Source organism: Pseudonaja textilis, chromosome 10, assembly GCF_049901715.1.
Source record: "Pseudonaja textilis isolate UNSWEBS1 chromosome 10, rPseTex1.2, whole genome shotgun sequence".
Classification (NCBI taxonomy): Eukaryota; Metazoa; Chordata; class Lepidosauria; order Squamata; family Elapidae; genus Pseudonaja; species Pseudonaja textilis.
In genome coordinates this window covers 132,123-145,243 of record NC_141999.1, presented here as the reverse complement: position 1 = coordinate 145,243, position 13,121 = coordinate 132,123, and the positions used below count along the sequence as shown (strand labels likewise).

Below are 13,121 nucleotides of genomic sequence, written 5' to 3'. Positions count from 1 at the left end.
TGGCCCCTCCTCTGGGTCAGAAAAAGGAGACCAGCCCTGATAGGCAGGATGCATAAAGCACCCCCTGTGTGGTCAACCATGGAATCCTACCATTGGACTTGAGCAATGAGCAGGCCAAGAGGAAGAGAAGCAGCCACATCTTGTTCTGGTAAATTTTCTAGGGTAACTCATGTAAACGCAATCTGCAAAAGTATCCTTTAATTTCAATGGGATCTACAGTAAAAAGAGCAAGGTTGGTGTCTGTGAGTAATGGCAGGAACCAAGAGAGAGAGCAAAGGCAGCATTTGAGGGGCTACCCTGTCTGACTTGGAAAGAAGGTGGAAGATGAGGAGGAGGGGGAAGAAGAAGAAGCAGCAAGCTTGAGGGGGGTGGAGTCTCTTGGCAGAGTCCCTGCACCTCAGCATTGTGGCTGTTACAGGCAGGTGGGTGTCCAGAAGTCTGTGCCAAGTCCATCAACAAGACCACTTCTTAGCCCCTTGTCCAGCCCCCAGTTTGTTCCTTGAAAAAAATCCTCCTTTTCATGGTAGATTTTTTTATTTTTCAACTGCTTTGGCTAAACCATATAGTAACAGAGTTTCTTTGCAATAACTATAGTAGGAGCTGTTAATAAGAGAGAACACAGTGTTTTCTTTGGTTTAGCTTTAGAGAAACTTGTGGAGAAACATAAATTTTATTTTCTGAAATATTCACTTGAAATTATACTATAATTTCAGGGTTAGAGTTTTATCACAATATAATGCATAAGGATTTCCTGAGATAATGTTACCCTTATGGGGAACAAAACTGGACCTCCAATAACTTTGACCATCTCCTGAAAGTGGTATTAGTTAAGGAGCATATATTGCAAAAAAAAAAAAGAAGGTAACTGTCTTTTTGCAGTGACACATTTCTAATGGGATTTTTTGAGGCATGCAGGGACAGGAAGTTCTTGGACAGTAACCCTGTACCTGCTTAGTTGGGAGAAGTTTCTCCTGAGCTCAATCGGGCTTATTTCTGATTAGAAGTGCATTCAATTCTATTGCAAAAGTCTGAATGAAAGCATATGCTGCCTTTATTAAAATGCATCCTGGTTTTATTTTAACCTTGTCTACAGATACCCTGTGCCTGCTTTGCAGTAAGGGTGCTCTCTGAGCTTTTTAAATCAATAACACTGAAATATGTATAAGCAGAATATATTTAAGAGATTTCTGGTGCTTCCTGGGCTTGGTTGTTTTCTTGCAGACATTTTATTACCCAAACTAGCTAACATCATCAGTGCTAAATGTCTATGGAGATTTTCCATCATTTAGGTCATGGTTGACCCAAAGTTGCTTTTCCAAAGGCAACTGGACTTTTTTATTTTTTCCTTGAAGATGTTTCACTTCTCAACCAAGAAGCTTCTTCCGAAGCAAGGAAAGCCCAATTGCCTTCAAAAAAGCACCTTTGGGACAATCATCAGTGATAGTAACTTCACTAGCCCTGATGTTGATGATCCAACCCCACCCCATCCAATCCAACATCACTCAAAACTAGGTATGCACGCCCCTAACTACCTCTATTCCAATCACAACTCGCCTTAAATGCAAGCTACTCAATGCAAGAAGCCTTGTAAATAAAATACCTGAATTTCTCCTCTTACTAAATACGGTTACATTCGACATTATATTTGTCTGTGAAACATGGCTCAATGCATCTCTCCCTGACGCCATTACCACAGTAAGAGACTATCATGTGTACCGATCAGATTGTGAAATCCATAGAGGAGGTGGTGTTGCTATCTTCTATAAAAAGTCCCTATATCTTAAAAAAACATCCAAGTTACCCAGGAGCTTGCTATTCCTGAGACCATCATCTGTGAACTGTCCTTAAATATCACATTTCAGTTCTTACTATGTTACAGAGCTCCTGATTATGACATCGAACATGCAAACAAGCTAAATACACTACTAACACGCTTTTATCTTTCTTGGTGACTTCAATCTACCTCATATTAACTGGACCCTTAACAAATGTACAACTGAACCCACACATGCAACCTTCTACAATGCAGTAACAAACCTGGGACTACCGTGTTTCTCCAACAATACGGCCTCCCCCAATAGGAAGTCCCAGCATGTTTTATAGGCATAAAATGAAATTAAGCCCCTCCCCCCAAATTAAGGCCTATATTAAAAATGTGAAATGGGAAGGAATGGCGGCGGGGGGGTGCTTGCCGTTAGGAAGTACTTTTGTTGCATACCTGGATATGGTGCTGCCTGCGTTGACTTCGGTGTTGGTGGGGCATTTTGTATTGGGAGACCTTCTGCCACCATTGCTTTCCCTTCTTCTCGTGCTGCCGCGGCGTTTAGAGCAATGCCGTGGCATTTGGCGCAGCCACGTGCTGGGGCCAGCCAGGGCTCCTCCCTGCAACTGGAGCCCGGTGGAGACACTCAGCTTCAGGCGCTCCTGTCGCCGCCTTCCTTTCGCCTTTGAAGGCAAAGCCAATTCTTTTAAAAACGATGCCCTACTACCGGTATGACAAAGACTCCCCTGCCCGAGAGGGGAGCCCAACTCCACATGGGGGGCGAATCTCCTGGGGCCACAGCGCAGGATCAGCCCACCTCGGGAGAAGCATCCAGCCACCATCCCTGCCTGGAGCCGGGCAGAGCATGAAGAGCTTCGCCTGGGGCACCCCAGAAAAATGACTGTCCAATTTCTTCTTGAAGACCATCCGTGATGGAGCAAAGGGAACTTCTGGGGCCAGGCCTCCCTAGGCCTCGTTGTGCAGCAGCCACACCTGGGCATGGATCAAGGACTACATGTCCTTTGGGTGAGATAGTGGGGGAGGACATCCCAGTTCTCCATTAAAGAAAACAATTGGCTTTGGAAGATGAGCCTGGAAAGCGGTAGCCACAGGAAGGGGAGATGCCTTCTCCAGCCAGGTGGGCCAAGCTGGCTTCAGTTGCAAAAGATCCAGACACGCCAGCCAAGAACAAGCAGCCAAAGTGACCCCTCCTTCCATTTGCACTTTCTGGTGTTCTTGATGCTACCCCCAAGCCTCAACAAGGCACCCTGCATCATCTTCCATGCCCCATAAAAACCCACATTCTCCCTCTTCAGGACATTTCTCTCCAGAGGAAGACCTCCTATGCTGGAGAGACCTCCTGGAAAAGCTGCATTTCATCTCCTTGCTCAATAGGGACCCCTCTAAAGCAGTAGTCGCCAACTGGTGGCCCGCGGCCCACTGGTGGTCCATGAGAAAATTTTGGTGGGCCGCAGAGAAATCTTACCCCCAGAGCACCCCCCCAAAGCAATTAATCCAGGCTGTGCAGAAATGCAAGGCTGTGCCACCCACATGGCTCACGGGAACCATCCCCGCCCACTCACTCCTTACCCAGTAAACTTGCCTGCTAAATTGCTATTTTTCCTTTTTCCGACCATCATCTGTTCTGCTGTGCTGGGAGATTTAGATTAGCTAGGAAGTAGGAAATGGTTGGATTTCTTGCTTTCTAGTTAGTCTTTAGATTTTCGGCTCTGCTTTTAAGTACAGCCGAACCTCTCTTAGGACTGAAGGTTTGCTTGCAAGCAAATTTGAGAGACTGAGCTCGCCGATGGCAGATAGATAGATTGCTGAATTATTCTGTGAGCAACTCAATCTACCTGCTTTGCCTGATTTGGGGTAAAAATTGCTTTTTTATTAAAAAAAAATCAATATTTACATACATGGTGTGTTGTGAGTTAATTTTGTGAGTTTGCTTGCAAGCAAAATTTATGTGACAGATTGAGCTAGCCAATGGCAGATAGATAGATTTCTGAATGAATCTGATTCTGTGAGCAACTCAATCTGCCTGCCCGCTTTGCCTGATTTTGGGGTAAAAGTTGCTCTTTTTTTTATAAAAAATTCAATATTTATATAAATATTTATAATATTTACATACAAGCCATGTCCAGCCAATCACATGACCACCAAGCTACACCCACACATTAGGCCAAACCCACAGAACCAGTTAGTGGTCCCTGGGATCTAAAATTATGAGTTTGGTGGTCCCTGAGATCCCAAAGGTTGGCGACCCCTGCTCTAAAGGAGGGGCAGTCATGGGCGCCATGTCTTGATGCACCACAGACCTCCAGACAGGGGGATCAAGGACCCCGAAGGGCTTCCCTTCACTCACTGGGTTTAAAGGGAAGCCAGGAGGCCCTCCAGAGAAAGCCTGCTCTGGTTTGGATTCCTACAGTGAAGCAGGGGGCTCCCCTGCCTTGCCTATGCCTCTGGCTGGGATGGGGCCAGGAAAGGAGAGAAGGGGGTGTTTCTTTTCTGCACCCAATTCCAGCCACAGAAGCACACTGGGCTCTCACATGAAAGCCCACTGACAGTTCAAGCACTGGCTGGTTCCCTCAGAGCCTCTGCCACATGATGTGCTCCTTGTGCCCTGGAGCTGACCCCCCCCCCCCAGAACTCACCAAATTGGCAGATGGGGGGGGGTGTAAAAATCACACATGGTGCTGCAGAGGGAAAAATAAAACCCTTTATTTCATCATCTGGCACCTTCCAGAGTCAGCTCCATCACGGCATGCAATTGATGTCACTGAGAGCTACAGGGAAAGCTCTTCCCCCGTACTCCAGTTACCTTCGATGCCAGGTAAGGATCCAGGTCTGCTGGGGGGCAACAGTGCAAGGTAGCAGGAGGGGAAGAGGGGGAGGGAGGAAGGCAGGCTGCTTCAGAGGGGAGTCCGCCCGTCAGGTAAAAGAGAGAGAAGGACCCCACAGGTGCTGCTGCTTTCTCCCCACCTGGGAAGAGGCCCCTGGCGCTGTCTGCAGCAAGAGGGCAGGCTGGGAGGGCGGGAAGCGCAGGGCTCCCACCCCTTTCTCAGGCGCGCTTGCCAAAAGCCAAGAGCGGCGGCGGCGGCGGCGGCGGCGGCGTTCCCGAAGCGGCTCCGAGCGGCCCGGCTCATTAGAGACGCATCCCGCTTGGCTGAGGTCCCGCACCTTCCAGCTCATTGGGAAGATGCCGTCGCTGCTGGCTGCCCCCCAATCACCGCTGCAATCAGCGCCTTTAATTGGGCTAATTAAAGTGTATCAACCTCGCAGGGCCTCCGTTCCCAGATGCTGACGAGCAGCCAAAAGAGCCCCTGTTCCAGCCGAGAAGCCGCCGCCGCCGCCGCCGCCCTTCCCTCTGCTCCCCGGCGGGCTCCTGGCAGCTCCCGGAGATGCGGCGGGGGCGGGCGCTTCTTCCCGGGGGCCTTTCCGCTTTCCCGAGAGGGGGCGGCGGTTTAAGCAGCTGCTGGTCCAGCTCGGCAGCGGCCGCGCGCTCAGCCCTGCTCGGTAGAAGAGCAGCTGGCGGCTCCGAGGCTGCCCGGGCCGGGGTCCGCTGCTCCTTGGAAAAGCGGTCCCGGCAAGGCCCGAAGTTGGGCCCCTGTCCGGAACCGCAGTTCCTGCCTGGCGTCGCGGGCCCCCAACGCGATGGGCTGGTACGGGTGGGCGCCGTTCGCTTCCGCTCCCCGAATTCCCACTGGAGAACGGGCCACGCTGCCCCCCCGCGCGCAATAGTCTGCTCCTCCCTCTCCCACCCCCTCCCTTTCTCCCGGGCTTGGAGAGAAACCGCCGTTTTTCTTCGTGGACCTTGACCGTTTGGCCCGCGTCGTCCTACCCAGGTTGAGCTGTAGCCTGAGCCCTCTGCCTAGTCCTCTCCTGGCTGCATTCTAGATTTGTGAAAAAGTGTGGCACAAATAGCAAAATATGAAATAAAGGTCCGGTTTTATTTCCAACCTTTGTCCATCACATTGCTTTTTCACAACTGCTGCAACTGAACAAATCTCAGGGAGATTTCAATGTTGATCCTCCATGTCATTTCATGTTTTATTAGAATTTCATTCCAGCTTTTTGGGGAAGAGGGGTGTCACTTTCTCTTGCTTTCAAGGCATCACCAGAAGTGCCACATTGTGAGAGGTTTTACTGCAGCTCCTTGCAATTGCTTTTGAGCTCACTTCCTGAATCAACTCCTTATGAACAAGTTGCAAGACAACTCTTTAAAAAGACTCTTCCCCTTCCAGCAGAAACATTTCCCAGTGTCAGTCACAGGCAAATAGGAAAATGGAGAAACCGTACAATGGTCAGAAGGCTGCCTCTCTGCTCACACCCCCCTCTTGGCTACTCACCCACCCTAGAAGGGCTGGCATGATATCACAAACCAAGTTTCCAGCTATCTTTTAGCCTTGCACATTGCAACAAACCTCCTGATCCAGGGTCTCGGATCATCACAGCTGTTGTCTTTTAGGGACAGATACTTGGGGGGGGGGCAAGAAGCAGCACGACTAGCCGACCACGTTACCTCCAGTGTCTCTGCTGCAGAAGCCTAGCAAGCAGCCCTTCCCACCCAAAGCCCCTGTTCTGGTTAGCACTGAAATCCAACTGTGGCTGTCAAGGAGGCAGCCAGCCAGCTTTCCTTTCCTTTCCCTTTCCTCCCTCCCTTGAAACAGCACTGCCACCTGCTGGGCACATCCATTCCCAACACCCACCTTCAGGTTGGAGAGCACACCTGAACACAGCCACTCCCCTCTCACCCTGAAGCCTCCAGGGCATGTGAGCACAGGCACAGCACCAAATTCTACAACATGCAGAAGGTGCCACGCAAACTCCACCTTTTTTATACTTGGATCCACAACCCTGGAATGCACATTTCACCCCTCCACTTCTACAAGTCCCTTTCCTTCCTCAGGAGCTATGCGAACTCAAGCCAGGTGGGAGGCTGTCAAAGCCCAGTCTGGGCCATCTGCTCCCCACCTTCAGAGCCCTTCAGGAAGGCAAGAGGCAGCTTGTCCCAGTGCTTAGCTGTTCTCCTCCTGGTCATTCTGCCTTGGGAAAGGAAATGGCGGGAGCCGGGCTTCCAAGACAGTGCCTGCATGGGCAGGGTGGAAAAGGCAGCAGAGCACTCACAACCATTCTTATTGTGTTTATTGAACAGGGACGAGGTAAAGCGAAGGCAGAGAAAAAGGCCATTTGTCGGGTTTGCAAGCCAATCAAGAGAGGAGATCCCTCTTCACAGAAGAGTCAGCGCTTCCGTCTAAACTGGAACTTATAAATTGCTGGTTGGTTTACAGTTTCCTTCTTCAGCTTCACTTTCTCTGTTTTGTCCTGAAATCAAGAAGAAGAGTTACCTAAGCAACACAGTCTACCAAAAGCCTGGCCCCTGTTTCCAGAGAAGGGCCAGGTGCCTCTTTGGCCTCACCAGCCAGCTGCTTCCCCACAGAAACAAAGCACAGGGTGGTCTTCCTGAGCTGGGGGCCAGGACAAAATGCCCCCAAGGAAGAGAAGAGGAGGCTCCTGCTCCATCGCCTACCAGGGAGAGCAGAGGCCACCTCCTGCAATGCCCAATAAGGAGCTCTGCTCACCAAGAGATCCTTTCGGGTCTGGAGCTTCTGTGCGATGACAAACATCTTCCGCTCACGCTCGATGCGCTGCCTCAACAGGCTGTACTGCCCCTTCCTCTGTCGGGCCAACCTCTGGAGACAAGAGGAGAGAGAGGCCCTTGTTTCATCCAAGGGCTCTCGAAGTGACACAATGCTCAGAGCGCTCCCCCCTCATTCCCTGAGGCCGGGCAGGGCTCTCCTCACACCCAAGGCCTCCCTGCAAAGGCCTCCTGCAATCAGGTTGTCAAAGGATGCCCTCCAATCATGCAAGTCTGCAGGGAAAGGAGGTCGGGGCAGGACCACCTAGTAGAAGGGCTTGGGGGCTGCAGCCAAGGGATGCTGCTCTGGCTTTGCAGCAGGAGAACCGGAGGAGGCAAGTAGGCCGCCCATTCCTGCTGCACCCGTGTCCCAGCCCAAGCACTCCTGAGCACAACCCATCATGGCAGGTGTGAGCTAATTAACACCATCACTCAGGACGGATCCAAACTCGTTCCCCCATGGAAGATGATGACTCAAGGCTCCCAGGAGAGAAGAACACCCCACCAGTCTGGACTAGTCTAGGGATGTCAGAAATAAGCCAGCCGGGGGAAGGAGGAGAGAGCTTATCACCATCTGCTGAAGTGCCCTCCCCCTCAGTGGTTCTAGGCAACCGCCGCAGGACCACGTCTCTCGCCGGGTCCTACCCAGCCCAAAGGCAACCCGGTGCAACTCCATTGCAATGTCCCTCCCCTCCAGCTTTACAGGAGACCGGCAACAACTCCACATGCAAAGGAAGCAGCCGCACTCGGCCCTGAAAGAGGCTTCCCTGGCAGATCAGCCTGAAATCCACCACAGGAGGAGGAACGTTTTCACTCTTCTGTAGCTCAGCTCTTCACGCCAGCCACCGGCCAACTGTCTTCTGCCAATGGAGCAACAAGAGGCCACCATTTCAGAGTCAAATTGGCAACAGTCTCATTCACCGGCCATGAGCTCATTGAAGTCTTTTGAAAGGGTGAGCGGCCACTTTCCAGGGCCACCCCAGTGACACCTAAGACCCTGTAGTCAGTCACTTCCTTCTGAAGCAGGTTTACGAACAACAAAACCCCAGAGACTAAGTAGGACTGTCAACACCGTGGAGATCCAGGGAGGACTTTGTCCATCCTGACCTTGCCCCGTCCAGGAAAGCACACTCGGGGGAACATAAACCTTTTCTAATAGAAGGAAGGCGAGTGTGGCCATTCACAACCAAGGTGCCCTGTCCAGGCCAATGACTTCAGGTACCTGCACAAATATGCTCCTCCTCCCACCCCTGGGTGCAAACTGAGCTCAAGGGATGACCCTAGGAAACTGAGAAGCATTAGCAGATCAGACCTGTAACTGTCCATCAGTGGTGATCCCCGAAACTGCGTTTTTCTTCAGGGTTTCAAGGGTTGGCCTGTTGTAGACTCTGCTGACCAGCTCCGGAGCCGTGTTCAGATGGAATGCAACATCAAACCCTTGCACTGAGGAAAGGACAGGTTGGTTTCTCATAATTACTTGGACCCTCCCTGACTCCCAGCTTACAAACCGTTTGAGGCCAGCCTTAGGTTTACAAAGGAAACATGCTGCACAAAGAGGAAAAGGCCAAATAACCCGCCAGGCATGCTATTTCACTTAGAAGAGCTGCAACAGTGGGAGGGACGAAGACGGTTGTATCCTTCCTTTGGGGAGGGGGGGTGTCCCTCCTCTTCTTAAAGAGGTTCACCACCTCAAAATTAGACCAAGATAAATCACTTCAGATTTTTTCCCCCACCTTTAATATAGCATACAAGCTGCGCAATTCAATTAAAAAAAAACAAATCTTTTAGGAGGAAAAATAACAAAAAGATTCAATAATGAGGTTGGTTAAGTGTGCACACCCTCTTATAAGTAGGGATGTGTCTGCGTTCAGAATTAACGAAACATGTTCAAATTTATGGTAAATAGTACACACCTGCTATCAATTAAAGTGACTCTGATCAAGCCCTTATAAAGTTCAGTTATTCTTGCAGGATTTTTCTGACATTTACTCAATTGCCTCTCAGCAAAAGCGAGTCTGCAAAGAGCTTACAAAGCATCAAATGAGATCATTATCTGTAAGGTATCAGTCAGGGGTGTTGTAAAAATAATTCCATAAAAGAGGAACACAGACAAATCACAAGCAATAAATCCTACTTTGAGATCAGAGGTTTATTTCATGAGCAATTTGGAACATGAACAGCTATCATAACACAATTTATATCAAATAACTCATTGCAATGAGGTCCACCGACATGGCTGGGTCCGGTAAGGAGTAGTCATGGCCAGTGGCCCTGAACACATCACAAGGCATTCTTTTTATACTTTTCTGCATGCATTTGACAACTTACTTCTCTGTTCTTTCTTACTGACAGTCTCCACATATACCATCTCAAACTTCGATCCATTGGCTACTTTCTGTTCCCTATTTCTCATGGTTTTCAACACTACCTACTTTGCAAAATCACGTTCCATAAAGCAGCTCAAAAGGATTACAAATATCTCTGGTACATTTTGAAATCATCCTGCCTAAAACTTTGGTTCATGTCTCTTTTATTCTGGGGTCAGCTGTCATCCAAAGGCCTTACTGAATCTGATCGATCAATAAGCCTATTTTTTCTTCCCATAGGAGAATGTTACAATGTCCAAGGCATTGGATATACGATGGGACACAGTAAAGACATGAACAAGTGGAGAAAATGTAGCATAACAGTGACATTACTAAGAACTGGATGTCCGTCCAAAATCGACTTTAAAAATGAAGAAAATTGGTTGAAGAGGCTGCCAAGAGGCCCTACAGCCCAGGTGTCAAACTCACCGTGTCACATTGCCATCATGTGACGCATCGTGACATTTTTTCCCTTCACAGAGCTGGGGTGGCCATGGCCTACGTGTCACACATTCAGCCCACAGTCTACCAGTTTGACACCCCTGTCCTATAGCAACATTAAAGAAGATGCAGGAATTTCTGTCAAGTACTGATTATTTACAACATGTGACAACAATCCCCTGTATTTTTCATATATCTGTGCTGTGGAGTTGGGTGGCAAGACAGAAGCTTTTTCTTAGAAAGAAAAACATCCAAGCCCAGTTAGATTTTGCAAAAAAAAAAAAAAAATTATCTGACAAAAGCATGTGGGAAAATGTGTTCTGATGAGACCAAATTGAACTTTTTGGCCATAATTCAAATTTGGTACATAAACCATACAGTGCATCAACCAAAGGATACTCTACCCACAGTGAAGCATGGTGGTGGCAGCATTATACTTTGGGGTAGGGCTTTAGTCAAGTGCAAACCTCCGCTAAAATGCTGAAGATGAGGAATTTCACCTTTCAACACAATGACCAAAATCATATCTCCAAATCAACAAATGAATGCATTTACTAGAAGATCAAAGTTTTGGAATGGCTCAAAGTCCAGACCTGAACCAATTGAAAATATGTAGGGTGATTGAGAAGGGCTATGCACAGATTTCCTTCACAATCTGTCAAATTTGGAGTGTTTTTGCAAGGAAGAGTGGGCAAAGATTCCAAAGGCAAGATGTACCATGCTGATAGGCTCATCTTACCCCAAAAGACGGAATGCTGTCATAAAATCAAAAGGTACTTTAACAAAATATTTAAGGGCACTTATGCAACCACTAATATATATATAATTAATATATTATATTATATATTTTATGTATGTATGTATGTATGTATGTATGTATATGTATATATATATGTATGGCATTCGGCTTTGCTCGGGTATTTTCCCACGTCATAGTAGTTGTGCTTTTAAAATTTTAAAAGTGCTTTTAAACTACTATGACGTGGGAAAATACCCGAGCAAAGCCGAATGCCATACATGTAAGTACCCACGAAAACTTAAGAAAACATGTGTGTGTGTGTGTGTGTGTGTATATCTTTCTTCCTAAAATATTTGTTTTTCAAGTACAGCTTATACAGGTAGAAAAAAATTCTGAAGTAGTGTTAGTCTAATTCTTTTTAACATCTCAAAAAAGCTGGTATTTTAACAGGGATGTGTTGATTTTTTTATATATACATTGTATTTGTCCTTTTCTCCCAGTCAAAACTCAGAACTGGCAAGTTTTTCAATGTGGCTGAATTACAACTCACCTAGAACATGTTGGTGAAATTTCCAAGACGTTTGTCTCATAACAAAACCACACACTTTCTCTTTTGTGTGCATCTCTAGTTTTCACCTCAGCCAGCCTTTATAGAAATTCTTAGTATTGGATTTGGGGTTAGTTTTTGCCTCCCCCTTTCCATTTTTCTTTGTTGTATCTTTTTAGATTACAAACTCAAGAACAGGAATCACCATACTGATATTTGTTAAGTCGAGATTGGAATAAAAAATATCTTAATATAAATTATGATTTGTTGCAATTCAGTCACCTATTGCTAGTAGCCTCACACCAAGGAAACACCCCAGCTCCCTCCTTCCATTCGGCCTTTCCGCCAGGAGGTCAAAGCCTCACCAGGCCGGCTTCTCTGCCCCCCTGGTTTCCCACACCCAGCCAGAGGCAGCCCCAGCCCCCCCCTCCCCACTTACCCTCCTTCTTGGTGTCCAGAAAGAACAGGTGCCGATTTGGCTGCTTCCCTTCCGCTTCCAGGAGGTGGAGCTCCGACTTCAGCCGCTCGATTTTCTGCCATTAAAAGGATGCAGGTTACCACCCCGCGAAAGAGCCCCCACAGCCCGCCTCTCTCACGGCCAGGCCCCACGGGGAGGGGGCGGGGGCAAGCAGGCCCAACCTCCGGAGGGGACCCCAGTGCCCTGGGCCCCCTGTGCGTTCCCCCCAACAAGCAGAGCAAGCCCGGGAAGGGGCAGCCCAGCCCCCCCCCGCCTAAGGGCAGCGGCGAAAGGGGAGGAGAGGTGGGCATCAGGTGGGGCAGCGGAGGGCCGGGGGAGTCCTCTGACCTTGACCTCGGCCGCGCGCTTCGCCTCCACGTACTTCAGGTCCCGCGTCTTCAGCAGCTTCTGCTGCTCGGGAGTGGACTCCGCGGCCTGCGCCCCGATCACGTGGACTCCGTCCTGCCGGCAAGGCACGAGGCGTCGGGCTCCAGGCAGGCGGCCGGCGAGCCAAGTCGGGAGGCCCGCGGGGGACTCGGGGAGGGGAAGGCAGCCGGCCACCCGCCACCCCAGCCCCGCCGACCCACCTGCAGCGGCGCGCGGCTCATCCGGAAGTAGAACTCGTCGGGGTTCTTGTCCTGCGCGCGGCGGCGCAGCGCCCGCAACGCATCCCGCTTCCGGTGGAAGTCGCTGCGGAGAAAGACGGCGGCGGGTCAGGAGCCGAGCCCCGCCGCGCACCCGCCCCCGCCCCGCTCGGCCCTTCCACTCACGCGGCGCGCAGCCGGTAATCCGCCTTCTTCTCGAGCAGCCCCAGGGCCCTCCGCGAGGCGAGCTGAGGAGAAACACGTAGTCAGAGGCGTCCCCCCGGAAGCCCCGCCGCCCCCCTGCCCCCCCCGCGGGAGCCCCGAGCCGACCTGGCCCCGCTCGAGGTGCTGCCGCTGCCGCGACTTGGCCGCCTTCGAGAACGCCGCCATGGTTCCCACTTCTGGCGACTGGCCCGCCCCTTCCGCTTGGCACAGACCCGAAAGGCGAGGCCTGAATCGGACGCCCCGCCCCGCCCAGGGCTCCCTCGCGCGCCCCCAACCGGTTTGGCGGCGCCGCGCCTCTGGCTCTGAAGCCCGCCCCGCACGCCTGGCGGCAGCGGTGGCCCCGCCCCCGCGCTCCCAGG

At 50.3% G+C, this 13,121-nt stretch overlaps 1 protein-coding gene across 1 annotated transcript; it reads right to left on the bottom strand.

Annotated features, from left to right (window-relative positions):
- Positions 1-6,893: 6,893 nt before the first annotated feature.
- UTP11 (UTP11 small subunit processome component) lies at positions 6,894-12,952 on the bottom strand. Its single transcript, XM_026702788.2, has 8 exons — positions 12,868-12,952; positions 12,724-12,785; positions 12,541-12,643; positions 12,302-12,415; positions 11,936-12,029; positions 8,716-8,846; positions 7,348-7,458; positions 6,894-7,090 (listed from the first exon to the last, which is right to left on the bottom strand). The coding sequence occupies exons 1-8, from the start codon at positions 12,925-12,927 to the stop codon at positions 7,007-7,009; spliced, it is 759 nt and encodes a 252-aa protein (XP_026558573.1). The 5' UTR covers positions 12,928-12,952; the 3' UTR covers positions 6,894-7,006.
- Between the last annotated feature and the right edge of the window lie 169 nt (positions 12,953-13,121).

Bases quoted from the DNA above. Each gene is read 5' to 3' on its own strand.
- UTP11 (XM_026702788.2), bottom strand. From the start codon at position 12,927: ATGGCGGCGTTCTCGAAGGCGGCCAAGTCGCGGCAGCGGCAGCACCTC. The intron at 12,030-12,301 runs GTCAGAGGACTC...TTTTAATGGCAG, and splicing joins AGCGCGCGGCCGAGGTCAAG to AAAATCGAGCGGCTGAAGTC. The intron at 8,847-11,935 runs GTAAGTGGGGAG...TCCTTTCCTCAG, and splicing joins TCTGGACACCAAGAAGGAGG to TGCAAGGGTTTGATGTTGCA.